The following is a 13,224-nucleotide window of genomic DNA, read 5'->3' as shown; positions in this document are numbered from 1 at the left end:
CAGGATATAAATTAAATAAATAATAAAAATAAAACCATTAAAAGTTAGGATCCAGAAAGCTGTGTTTAGTTACCTGTGGACTTACAGCCACATCTAATGGAATTTTCTACTTCAAAGAGCAAAGCCTTTCTCCAATCTAATTTATTGCAGTTGGCATCCCCTCAGTTTCAAAATCTGTTCCTACACAGTATTGGTAGGGAAGAATGAAACTGTCCGTTTTGTTTTCTACAGGGTTCCCCTCCCCCCAGCATACATTTGTTTTATTGCAGTTCTACACTAGTTTGTGATTTTTAATTGTCTGCATTCACACACTATACCACACTAGCCCTATACTTCTTTTTAGAAGTAGTGTAGCTAAATTTATTTGTTGCTTAAGTTGAAAGTTGCAATCCTAGGTTTTATGTGGTCCAAGGACTTTCAGAATAAATGTGACCACCTTAAGCCTGGTTTCTTAGAAAACATATTTAATGTAATACAGAGATTGACCTCTAATTCCAGTTGCTCAGCACAAAATTACATAAGATATGATGGTGACCTCTGTTGTTGTTGTTGTTATTATTATTATTATTATTATTATTAACCTTTATTTATAAAGCACTGTAAATTTACACAGCGCTGTACATACAATCTTTTTAATTGGACAGTTCCCTGCCCTCAGGCTTACAATCTCTGTCCTGCCCCTTCCCACCTGACCCAGTGTAAATAGCCTCACCCACCTCAATACTCCAACTCATCGACTACGATTTAATAAGGAGTTTTAGCTTTTAACTTTGTTATTGTATTATGAGAAAGGTTAATTTTGTTGGATTTACTACTATTGATTTTATTTCTATTATGTTGTATAGTTGAGTGTATTTTATCCGGTTGTAATCCTGCCTTGATCCGTAGGGAGAGGCGGGAAATATAATAATAATAATAATAATAATAATAATTATTATTATTATTATTATTATTATTATTATTATTATTATTATTATTCTCTAAGTCAACATTTGAAAAGGAGAGGCCACCTATTAACATCTACTTAGCTAAACAAGTATAAAAATTGTTGCCAAAAAAGTTACCATCTGAAAAACTTCACTTAGATTCTGTTTGATTTCTAAATGTTTACTAAAAAGAATATTGTGTGCTTACTGATAAAGACAGGGTTTCCTTTTCAATAAAAAGAGTGATTGAGAGAGTGTGTATGCAGTGCTAGGCCTACGTTCAAAAGCACTTCGTATGTGTGGAAAAGAGCTCTGTAAATTCCTTTTAATCTCCGTCCTTTAGGCATGCCTGGCTTGTGAACAAGTTCTTAGGATGCCTGCTGGTACAATAAAACAGTTAATCTAGGGAATGTATAATTTGCTGACTATTGTAGTTTAGCTAAAAACGGAGGGAGGGGGAAGAGGGGTGCTAAGCCATGGACTACTACTGGTGTAATGATTACTGTGTAGCCATTAGTAAATATATCCTTAAACGGGAAAATTATATTAGAGCAGCTCACTTCTGTATATACTCAGGAGGAGTCTCAGTACCATCACCTGATCATAGCACACTGACCAACTAAAGAGCTTCCCTTCAGGTCAAAAATAAAAATAGGGTTAGGATGAGGTAGCTAGGAATGGGATGTCTGGACAAAAAGTGTCTAGATCTGAACTAACACAAATACAGTTGCCCTTCCGTTTGTGCAGACTTGAGATCTGCGATTCTTACTTATTTGCAAGGAGCAAATGGAGGGCTTAAAATGGGGCACACGCCCATTGCGTGACACACCCAATGCATGCACTCACAGCCGCTCGTGGGCACGCGCCTCCATTCAAGCCTGCGGGGCTTGAATATCTGCGACTATCTGTTTTCATGGTGGGGTCCAGAATGGATCCCCCGTGAAAACGAAGGGCTGACTAGTAGTAGGAAAGGGCAGCAGAAAGGGAGGAGGATGCTAGAGGTAAACCAATCTGCTTTCTAAACTCTTCTGTTTTTAGGTGCATGCGGTTTCTTGGAAGAAAGACTGGGAAGCATAGAATGCACTCCAGCCAGGACTGAAAATGTAGAAGTTGTTGCAGAGAATGTTGCTGCGCAGAAGAGCCAGGGTTTGTCTTTTTCAGATCCTGCCATGAGACAGCATGATACAAAACCTGAAGCCGGTTCCAGACAGCAGGATGGACTTTGCTCTTCACTCAGGAAGAGCAAGGCAATTGGGGAAGCCAGAGATCCCACTACAAATGAGCAGGCAGGTGATGGTACAGAATGGGCTGGTGTTGTGCTGCCTGCTGGACACACACCAACACTCTGTGAAGATGAGGAGCACCTGCTACAATCCCAGACTCCAGCTAACAGTCCTTTGAATCAGGTCACTGGGAAGAGACTGATGCGGAGTATCCGGAAGGTCAATGAATGGCTTTCAAAAAGCAATGAGGTCCTTTCTCCTAGCTCCATGCAGGACATTCAGACTGAAGAGGTGGATCAGGATCTGAACTCTTGTGTGATGGATTCAGACTTCTGTGTCTCTCAAAAGACTGGACAGATTGAAGACCAGGGAAAGTTTACAACGTGGCATGAAAGTGACTGGCCATTAGCCAAACCAGTTACCTCTAGGATTGAAGATAAAATATTTGGGAGAACTTACAGCAGGGAACGCAAGTCAACCTCACTTCAGAATGAAAGAGACACAATCCATATACAAGCAGAGGAATGCATTGCTGTCAACACAAAATCCCGTGAGACACCTAGAAAAACAACCTTAACACGAAAGAGGAAGGCCACATCAGAGCTGACACCTGATGATTTCATCAGAAGACAGGATGTGAAAGAATGTCGGAAGAGACCTGTCATGGATGATGGTGCTCCTTTGGAAGAATGTGAGCAAACCTTTGCTCTTGTTGATGACAAGCCTGTTGAACACCAAAGAGATGCTAAGTTGCCTGAAGAACCTTCTATCAAGGAAGCAGTGTCCAATTTGGAAGGAATTGAAAGTGGACAAGCTCTGAACATCTGCCATAAGTTGCCAGAGTCAAGCCTGAAAAATTCGAAGAAGAGACCAAACTCATTGAGTAGGAGAAGTAGACAATCAATGAGGCCACTTGGTCAGTTGCAATTTGTGGTAGATGGAAACTCCAGGTCTCCTGAACAGTCAAAAATAGAGACAGAGGATGAGGAGGCAAAAGAAGCAGACACAGGCCAGAAACAGATCAGGCGGAGTAGGAGGCTTCAATTACTCACAGAAGGAGCCTCGAGTGGGACCACGGAATCTCAGCTGCAACCAGAAGGAGCTTGGAAGCAAAGTGAGCCAGCAAAGCGAGAAAAGGAAAATGCGAATGAAAGAGAAAAGAAACAAAGGTGGTCTCAAGCAGGAAATATGCCACCTCACTCTGTAACAGAAAATGACCCCAGTGCATCGCAGAAAGTTTTGTCATGGTTAGACACCAGCCAGATGAACATGGAACTTGATGCAAGTAAGGTTTGTGCTAACCCTTCAACATCTCCTTGTGCGACAGGAGTTGTAAAAAGTCTGAATGTTGAAGAAACTAAAGAGGGCCATAGTCCTTGTTTCATTGTTCCCACAGCAAGCTCCCAAGACAGCTGTTCACTCCTGCAGTTCCCGCCTACAAAAGTGAAGCAAATCACTTCTGACGAGGGCAAGAAGCTCATAGCAGATCAACCTGAGAAGAGTATATTATGTAGTCAGATGCAAGAGGGCAATGATTCTTGCACAGGGGTTGCCACAGAAAGCTGCAATCATGCTGATGATAAAGCTGCAGAGACCATGGAGTTGAACCCAGAAACTGATGACAGCGAACTAGATGCAGACTTTGTACAGAACATATTCAGCTGTTGCAAACGCCAGTCATTCTTACTTCATCCAGGTCCAGTGAAGGAGTCTGCTCCTGAAATTCAAAGGGAACTCAAAGCTGGCACAGTAGAAGATAGCAGGGTTGAATATTTGGAGAAATTGACTCTATATGAGGAAAGAAGAGACGCTGTTGCCTGTGTGGCAGACAAAGGCATCACTGTCCAAAGACTGGCAACCTCTGTCTCCGGTTTCCCAGAGCTTGAGAATAAAACTGAGCACCTCCAGCTTGCTTTGCAGGCTCCCTTGCCAGATCATCTACCCATGCCAGTGCAGTCAGGTGCCAGAAATGGAGAGGGCGGAAATCAGCTTCAAAGTCAAAAACCCACAACTGAAAAAAGTGCATCTCCAGAAATGGAAGAAAACACAAATCCCAGTGGCAATAATAGACGTTTGAGTGGAAATGGTAGAAATCCAAGTGTTTCGAGAAATGGCAACCTCCAAAGCTGCAGTTTAAGCCTGGTTAATGAGACACGTTCCAGCATAGGCCACTTTCAAGAAGAAGAATCCGCAGGTGCTGAAAACAAAGGGCTGACATTAAGCGCTCAACCAGAATCAATGCAGGCATGTCCTGTAGTTTGTCAGCCACCACTTCCTCAATTCAGCCATGTTGGGAAAAAATGGATGGAACAAAAGCAATTGAACAGTGACATAGAGGAATCAACTGATATTTCCAGTATAGGTGTTCCTAAGTGCCTGATTCCCAGAGAGAGGATGGAACAATACACTGAGGAGGCGTCCCATGCCTTTGAACTCTCATCGGAGACACCGGAAGGCTTGCTGGACCCAGCTATCCAAAGCAAAGAAGACCCACCTAGTCCTTTGGAAACAGAGAGGGAAGACATCTCAATTGTACCTACTAAAATGGACAAGCAATCTCTTGTTGGGAAAGATCTGGACATCAATGACAGAAGCAGTTCCATGTTGAAGAGGAAACGTTTTGTTTTGGCACACCGAAGACCAGTGCGGAAACTGCCATCTTCAGAAGAGGATGATTCCAGTGAGGAGGAACAGCTGCCATGTTTTCAGGCACTGTTATTTGACAAATCATCACACTTATTGGGGGAAAAAGAGACATCAGCAGAGATGCTGGCACTGAAGAGTGGCAGCAGAAGTAACCTCAAACCCCAGGATGATGATGTCTCTCCAAGCCAGGAGTCAGAGTGCTCTGTGAACCTGTTTTCCTCCCAGTCACATGCATCTGGGGACTCTTGCAGTAAGGCCTGTGACACAAAGCATTTAACCCCAGTTTGTAGTTCTATAGAAAAGCTTGCAAGTCTCTGTGAGAATAAAAAACATACTCAAGCCAGCAGTGACACTCCCAGAGAAGCTGTGCAACCAAAAGATGGACAACCCAGATGTGTGAATTCAGAATCCAATTTAGGTACAAAATTGTAATATTTTTTCTGGCTTTCCAGCAGTTCTGTCTCATTCTGTGTTTCAAATTTTAATTGAATATTATTATTTATTTTTTAAAAAATTGAATTAGGTTTAAAGTACAATGATAATTTAACACTATATAGAACAGTGATGTTTAGGGTCAAAAGCAGAAAGATAGGTACAGAACAGAACAGAGGAACAGCATAACAAAACCCATCAGAAGCTAGGATTGAAATAAGATTTTTGTTTATTTTTATTTTTACAGCAGGTATACATTGCATGTCCTCTGTGTTTTTCAAAAACCCATACACTTCCAAGCACTAGCTGAGGCACTTCGGTTTCTCCTCCTCCTTGATACATAGGCAGATGAAGCTGGTCTCTGGCCAAACACAATATGGGGAAAGTCCACTTGAGGTTTTCTCCAGAAGATAAAATCAACACACATGGCAGGGAGGAAGGAATAAAAACATGTCAATGACATCATCGAGTCTGCAGAGGGCTATGCACCCTGTTCCTCCTTTTTCCCCGACCCCCTGTCCCCCCCAGGATAGTGGGGGAGAAGCCCTGCCCCAGAAGTCCTGCTCCCAGCACCAGGTAACACCCAGTGCCGGAAGACCTTTTAGTTTGGGCACTTGGCCCCTAAAAGGTTCGCCATCACTGACTTAGAGGTTCAAGCCACCCATAAGCAAAGACATATATATTCCCTGCTAAAAACAAGATTTTAATAAAGTATGAAAGTGAAGCAAACCTGTTTATTTCTACCATTAAGGAGAATTCTGAAGAAGTATTCTTTCTCTCTGAATTCTGAGATCTACTGCTAATGCATTTCCATACTTGGCTCGACAGTGGTTGTTGCTTAACTATAACTAAAATGTTTGTTCCTATTATCTTGTTGTTTTGTGCTCTCCTGTTGACTCACATATGGCAACCACGTCCTGGGGGGGGGGTTGTTCATATTTTTTTTTAACTGGATTTATTGAGTGGTGGTTTGCTATTGCCTTCCTCCTAGGCTGACAGAATGTGACTTGCCCAAGGTCACCCAGTGGGTTTATGTGGTTGAGCAGAGATTTGACCTCTGATCCCCCATATTCGTAGTCTAACACTCAAACCATTACATCTAAACTCAAACTGTTACATGACTCTCTTGTAACCCGTGAATTGAAATTATTTCTCTAGCCTTATTACTACTTGTTCCATCTATGTATTTTCAGTCCTAGTTCTTTTATGGTGCAAAAGTTGGAACTCTAGCACTCTCAAAACTTCCCCATCTTTGTTTCTCTTTCAGCCAAAGGTTCCCACACACCTTCGGAGGGTGTGTTCAATACCTCATTTGTATCAGTACAGATAAGATCTTTGCTTGGAAATTGTTTTTCTTTGTTTAATGTGCCTTTATTTATTTATTTATTTATGGTCTTCTGAAGGTGAAGAATGCATGGGCTATGACAGTGAAGCTAGCCACCTGGGAGATTCATCAGGCCTATCCTCCCAGGGTGAGATCCTCACCACACAGGTAGGAGATTGTCTGCCACTATTTCAGGAACAAACTGCAGCAAGGTTAAATAGGAATTGAAGACAGGAAGGTGAAATTCACTAGCAGATGCAGTATTTATTGTAATCGCCTTTGAGTTGACTCTGACTTATGGCGACTCTTTCCTAAGATTTTCTTAGCAAGATTTATTGAGAAGAGACTTGCCATTTCCTTCCTTTTATGCTGAGTGGGAATGACCTACCCAGGTTACCCAGTAGGTCTCCATGGCTGAGCAGAGATTCTGGTCTCCCGAAGCCAACAGTCAAAGACTACACACCATGTTGGGTCACTGATGCTTGCAAGTGCAGTACAGTCTGCCCCCGGTATCCATAAGGGATCTGTTCCGGACCCCCCCCCCCCCCCCCATCCCTGGGGATACTAAAATCCACAGATGCTCAAGCCTGTGTTTTCCCCAATGGAGTTGTGTGCATGTGGCCACGTTGCTCTTAGAGACAGCCCCCATTGAATCATGTGGATGATGCCTATGTGAACTGACTTTCATTGTGGGGGAAAGGATGAGATCTATATGGTTCCAATAAGAAAAAAAATCTCTTTGAGTCAAAAGTCAGTCTAAGGTCTACAACAACAGAACTGAGTGTTGGATGTCTTCAACACTGAGACTGGCTAGCTGTGTTGGCAGGATTTATACAGGGGAGAATAAATCCTGAATAGCCTGCTTCTGCCATGGACCACAATCTGTTTGCTTCTCCAGTCAAGTAGATTGCAGACTGAGGGCTTGCTACACCAGCCCCTGGAGTACTCTGGCCCTGAAGCTGTATAAGATCGCTCATTATCCCCGCACTCAAGAGTGACACCAGGCAGCTGTTTACACACACATCCCCACTGCACACCCAGTGCCACCAGTGCGATTCACTCCCTTTGGGGTTGGAAATGAGACACCAAACATTGATCACATGTCTGGATGTCTCGTTGTGACTTCACCAGGCAACACAGCGGGTTTGCATGTGTAGATAACTGCCTGGCATCACTGGAGTACTCTGGATTTTCCTACAAAATGCAGAGCAAGAGATAATTTTGTAAAAACTGGTCTAAGGGAGAAATGGGGAAGATTTGGTGCAGACCTGGCCTTATATCTGCACTTGAATCAGGGATCTGGCCCTGCAGTATGAAGACAGGTCACTGAGGACAGGGGGAAACTGCTTCATTTGGCCTGTGTAAACATGCTTTGGGTTTCCATAAATCAGAAAGCACTTTTTACAGTTTTGGTAGCAACTTCTGTATTTTGAGAGATTGCTTGCCTAGTCAGGATTTTCAGAAAAATCAGGATGAAAAGAGGGGAGTAAATCTTGTGGCACCCATTTGGTCTCAGCATACCTGGTTTTTTAACAGAATAACCCCATCATGGGGACAGCCATGGCCTTTTCAGGTCTTTTATGAGCCATTGAACCAGGAGTTAGCGCTCCATGCAGATCTGGACTGGCTATACTTTTCCCTGGGCTCTGAGAGACAAGTTTTCCAGTATCTGGGGTATGAGGCAAGGAAAGTGGATTCTTTATTTGCATCCAGAAAGCATTCCATCAACCTCATAAACAAAAACGCCTAGAACAGGGGTTTTCCAACCTGGGGTGCCCACATCCCCAGGAGACGCAAGATGAAATTTCGAAGATGCAACAAAGAGTGGCTTATGTCCTTGACTGTCAATTCACAAGTCATCACTCATTTTTTCTGAATAAATTAGAATCTAATTGCCCAGTTTACATTTGCATTTTTTATGCACTGAGTTAAACGCTTATTTTTTAAAGTTCAGTTTATTCATTCACAGTATTGTATGTGTTTCAATTTGTGGTTCAAAAATTTGAAACTGGATTTCTTTACCTTCAAATATGATAATTACTTTTGTAGGAGGTGTGAACATTAATCAAACATTTCCTAGGATTGTAGGGCTAGGAACCAATAACCTAGAAGGTATTCAGCTAGTGTTACTGAAAGAAAGGCAAAGTAGTGGAATCAGCAAAAGTGATAGTGGTACCTTCTCTGTACAGCAATCTGAAGAAAGGTTTCAAGCCAGACACATGAAACAGGTAGGTTTGAACTATCTTGAAGAAGCGAAGGTCTTATTTCTTCCTGACTAGAGCTGAAAAGAACTTCATTCTTGCAGCCTCTCACTGTAAGTAGTTTCCCATGTAATATCTCAGTGTGAAAGTGCAGGCATTAGTAATCCACACTTTTTGCACTTGGCTTTTGTTTTTCTTGTACATCTTTCTTAGAGAGACTAGTTTCTTTTTTCCATTCTCTCAGCAATAATTGTTTTAGATATGTAATGCTTTTTGCCAGAATGGAACTTTGCCTCATCCAACCAGACAAGATAGTGTTCTATTGAAAACTATGCCTTATGAGGAAAGACATGGGGAGCTGGGTATGTTTAGCCTGGAAAAGAGAAGGTTAAGGAGTGATGTGATATCCCTGTTTAAGTATTTGAAGGGATGTCACATTGAGGATGGAGCAAGCTTGTTTTCTGCTGCTCCAGAGACTAGAACACAGAACAATGGATGCAAGCTACAGGAAAAGAGATTCCACTTCAACATTAGGAGGAACTTCTTGACAGTAAGAGCTTTTCGACAGTGGAACACACTCCTCAGATTGTAGTGGAGTCTCCTTCCTTGGAGATCTTTAAACAGAGGCTGGATGGCCATCTGTCGGGGTTGCTTTGATTGTGATTTCCTTCATGGTAGGGGTTGGACTGGATGGTCCCTTCCAACTCTATGATTCTATGAAGATTAACACTTTCATGAGAACCAAGAGTCATTCTTGGTTCTAAACCAGAAATGGGCAACTGCTATCCCTTTGAAACAGGTCTGGTTGGGCGGGGGGGGGGGGGGGAATCTCTTTAGAATGAGGGGTTGAGAGTCCTTTGCCATTCTTTAAATAATCTGGATTCTGTCTGGGGCCCTATTATCACCGTCTAGTTGCCTGGGAACCCAACTTGTGATAGTGGTGAAATCCAGACAGGCAGAGTTAACATCAGTATTCCATTTAAGCGTTCTTAAGTATTGAAATCTCAAGATACTTATATGGGAGAATTAACAGGTGTTTTCGTAATCTTTTTGGCTATTCATTATATGCAGTCATAGATATACAAACATATTATAGTCCTCTTAGGGAGAAACACAGACAGGTTAACATCTGAACACTTTTATCACATTACACAGCACTTCATGTACATGCATTCTTTTCATTACAGTATATGGCAAGTAAGATGTTACACCTTCATAAAGATGGAACATTTCGCTCACTAACTCTTTAGCAGGCTTCTTTATAGTACTGTAATTATGTAGAGGAACACTATCATCTTAAACAATATAACTCAACCATATATCCACTTAGAAATGTAATCTTATTTTTTGAGGAACTAATAATCTCTAAACAGGCATTTGTGAACACACAGGCTTCCAAGGGTTAATGTCCTTGGGCATTGTTAAATCTTGCTGTATCTAGCAGCATCTGTTGCATAGCTATATCTATAACAGGCATCCGTTGTAATAATAATGGTAAATACATCTATTTTAACATAGCCTAGTTGTTTCTCTCCCCTGTAGTGTCTGATAGGATATCAGGAACAGCATAGCTTGGACTGGAGCGTGAAACTTTCTCTTCCTACAGTGGAGATTGGCAGAGCAGTCAGAGTGCTATTTCCTCTGAGCTTCATTTATTTTCTCCCTAGCCTCTGCCCCACCCAATAGCTGTTTTATCTGCTCCAGTTAAAACAAAGTTTCTGAAGGTACCCTATTTATATCTTCTCCTCCAGTCAGATTATTGGAGATAATAACAAACTAAGTAGAGCTAGATCTTGTCCTTTGGCTGCCTTCCCTCAGATTACATCAGTCATTACATCTGTGAAGAGGTTACAATTGGTCAAATCCACTCATATTTAATATTTATACTTATGCTGCCATTTCATCATTTTGTCTGTCTCTTTGTTCACAGTTAACATACACACACACATTCTAATATACATACCTTTCTGCATTAAATGTTATACTCTATAACTTATACTATGTACTCTGTGTATATTTCCAGGCCTCAAAATTGACAACCAAATCATCTCAGCCTGTAACACTTTGGTCCTTAACTCCCACCAGTCACAGCCAGCATAGCAAACGGTGGAGGTGTATGGAAATTTCAGACCAGTTGCTTACCTCTGCTCCAGGCATTCTGTGGCATTTCATAGATGCATACATGATATTGTGCCCAAGAGATTTCTGTCAGCTTCATTGCCTTTTTGTGTACATTCTGTCTAGTTACCTTGAAGGGAAAGATTGTTAAAACCATCGTTTTTATGGTGCACCAGAGCTTGCATTAATATTTCATGGTAATCCTTGGCATTCTTGAACCTCTGATGCTTTGTGTTCTAATGCACTGTTATGCATCTGACATAAGTAGGGGGTCTTCTACTTCGACCTTTGTCTGCCATTACAAATTGGACAGCTTTCTGTGGATACATCATTTGAGAGGCATTTATTTAACCAAATAAATCAAACATGTTTCCAGATGACACAATATGCTGATCCAGGGATGAAACTGCTTCTGAACATCCTTTCCTAGATTAAACTCTTCTAATTCAAGGAGAAAGGAATATTGAGTTAATTCTCTTCTGTGGTCCACTTACCTATGTTTTTTTGGTTCTGATCAGACTGGAAGGAACCTCTGATTTCTGAGGCTTTGGATCAAAATTATGTAACTCTTAAAGATTACCTTCCCCTTCCTTCTCTGTGCTGTTTTTTTTTAAATAATCTGCACTTTCAGACACAGTTCAAATTTATGAGTAGAGCTTCATAGTTCTGTAGTCCTCTGCACTTTTTCTTTGCTGTGTCAAATTGAAACTGAGAAGAAAACTCATTTTATTAATTTAAATTGGGGATTGGTTTTAATCTGGAAGTCAAGAAGTAGCACAGGTAATCTCCAATCAGTTGGTGGAGGTGCAGTTCATTGTTGTTGAGTTTTTTGCTGTAGTGGTGACAAAAAAAGATAATGTGCACACTTCCTGTCTACCTTGCTATAGAGGAAGTCAGATTACTGGGAGTGCAATTCTCTTTGCAAATGAGACAAATGGGAAGCACACAGCTTGTTCTAAAGCAGGAGTCAGGACCTACAGCCCTCCATGTTCTGACGAACTGCCATTCACATCATGCCTCACCACCAGCCAAGCTGAAGGAAATTTTAGCCATTCTTATGATGGTTGTAGCTCATCTCTTTATGGTGATGCTACATGTGGGAGATTATCACATGCACTTTATCTTATTGGGAAAACGATGGGATACACATACGTTTAACTTCAAAGACAAGTCTTACTGCATTCTCCTGTATACAGCCCAGGCTTATCTCATGCCTTTGAAGGACAGGAAAATCCCACCCTTGAAAAACAGTGGGATAACCCCGGGTTGCATATGGGCTGCGTACAGGAGAATGCAGTAAGACCCATCTTTGAAGCTAAATGCACATGTATCCCATCAGGAAAATGTCGGGATAAAGCATGTGCGATAATTTCCTTTGAGACAGCATAAGGGAAGGAGCTACAACTAAGCCCTCATGAGTTTGGCTAAAACTTCCTTCAGCTTGGCAGGTGGTGAGGCATGGTGGGAATGTAAGTTCAGCAGAACCTGGAGGGCCATAGGTTCCCCACCCCTGTTCTGAAGGGAAAATAGCAGATTATTTTTGCCACTGCAAGAGGAAATTTAATCTTGCTATCAGCAGGGACCCAAGTGCATCCAATGAGTTATGTGTTACCTATTCTGATTTAAACCATTTCTATACTCGCTAAATACCTTCAATTTAAAATATTCACAATTTTTATTCCATAACCTTTTTACCATAATTAATAAAATGAGAAATAGGTATAGTTATCAGGCAAGTGCCCTTGAGGAGAGAGTGCCACAAATGAAAAAAACAACAACCCTCTTTCCTGTGGTCATCCATTCCAGTTCAGTGCCATATTGTGGTTTCCTCTGTTTAGTAAAGAGAGAAAACTTAAAACAGGTAATCCCACATGAGCTTCTCTTTACAGCAAAGATATGCCATGCAAAATGACTTAAAGAAACTCCAGCAGGAGATGGTTATCATTGAGGCAGCTCTCAAACAGGGAAGCCAGCATGATGCTCCTGAAGAATTGCTGCAACTAGATAAGGAAGATGATTTCACTGGAGAACAGAAGAGATCATTGAAAGGTGAGTAGAGCAGTGTCCTCAATTTCCTCCTGTATCTGAGAATCTAGTTTTCTTTCCCACTTGTCAAAAAACCACCCTTGAAATAGTCCTGTTTCTTTATAAAATACTAGCAGAAGTTTCAATTTTCTAAGGTTCAGATGCACTTTACTGGGATCCCCACTAATACTTTTTCTATTTCCATCTGGTCTTTCTCGTCTCTCTTTTTGTCCCCAATCATGTAAATGTCTAATTTACAAATTGTAAGCTGCTTTGATAGCCTTGGCTGAAGAGCAGGGTATAAATAAATATTTATAATAATTATTTTT

The 13,224-nt window shown here is 41.4% G+C and overlaps 1 protein-coding gene across 5 annotated transcripts in view; it reads left to right on the top strand.

Annotated features, from left to right (window-relative positions):
* The window catches only part of BRCA1 (BRCA1 DNA repair associated), a 59,121-nt gene that overhangs the window by 19,871 nt on the left and 26,026 nt on the right, over window positions 1-13,224 (top strand). For 4 of the 5 annotated variants that reach the window (XM_042475764.1, XM_042475762.1, XM_042475763.1 and 1 more), the window contains 4 exons: window positions 1,965-5,213; window positions 6,631-6,719; window positions 8,741-8,779; window positions 12,760-12,919. In XM_042475764.1, coding sequence (XP_042331698.1) covers window positions 1,965-5,213; window positions 6,631-6,719; window positions 8,741-8,779; window positions 12,760-12,919 — 3,537 coding nt within the window. The remainder of the gene's footprint in view (window positions 1-1,964; window positions 5,214-6,630; window positions 6,720-8,740; window positions 8,780-12,759; window positions 12,920-13,224) is intronic. The other variant, XM_042475765.1, reaches the window with a different exon arrangement.

Source organism: Sceloporus undulatus, chromosome 6, assembly GCF_019175285.1.
Source record: "Sceloporus undulatus isolate JIND9_A2432 ecotype Alabama chromosome 6, SceUnd_v1.1, whole genome shotgun sequence".
Classification (NCBI taxonomy): domain Eukaryota; kingdom Metazoa; phylum Chordata; class Lepidosauria; order Squamata; family Phrynosomatidae; genus Sceloporus; species Sceloporus undulatus.
The sequence above is the reverse complement of the archived record's forward strand: the minus strand, read 5'-3'. Positions and strand labels throughout refer to the sequence as shown.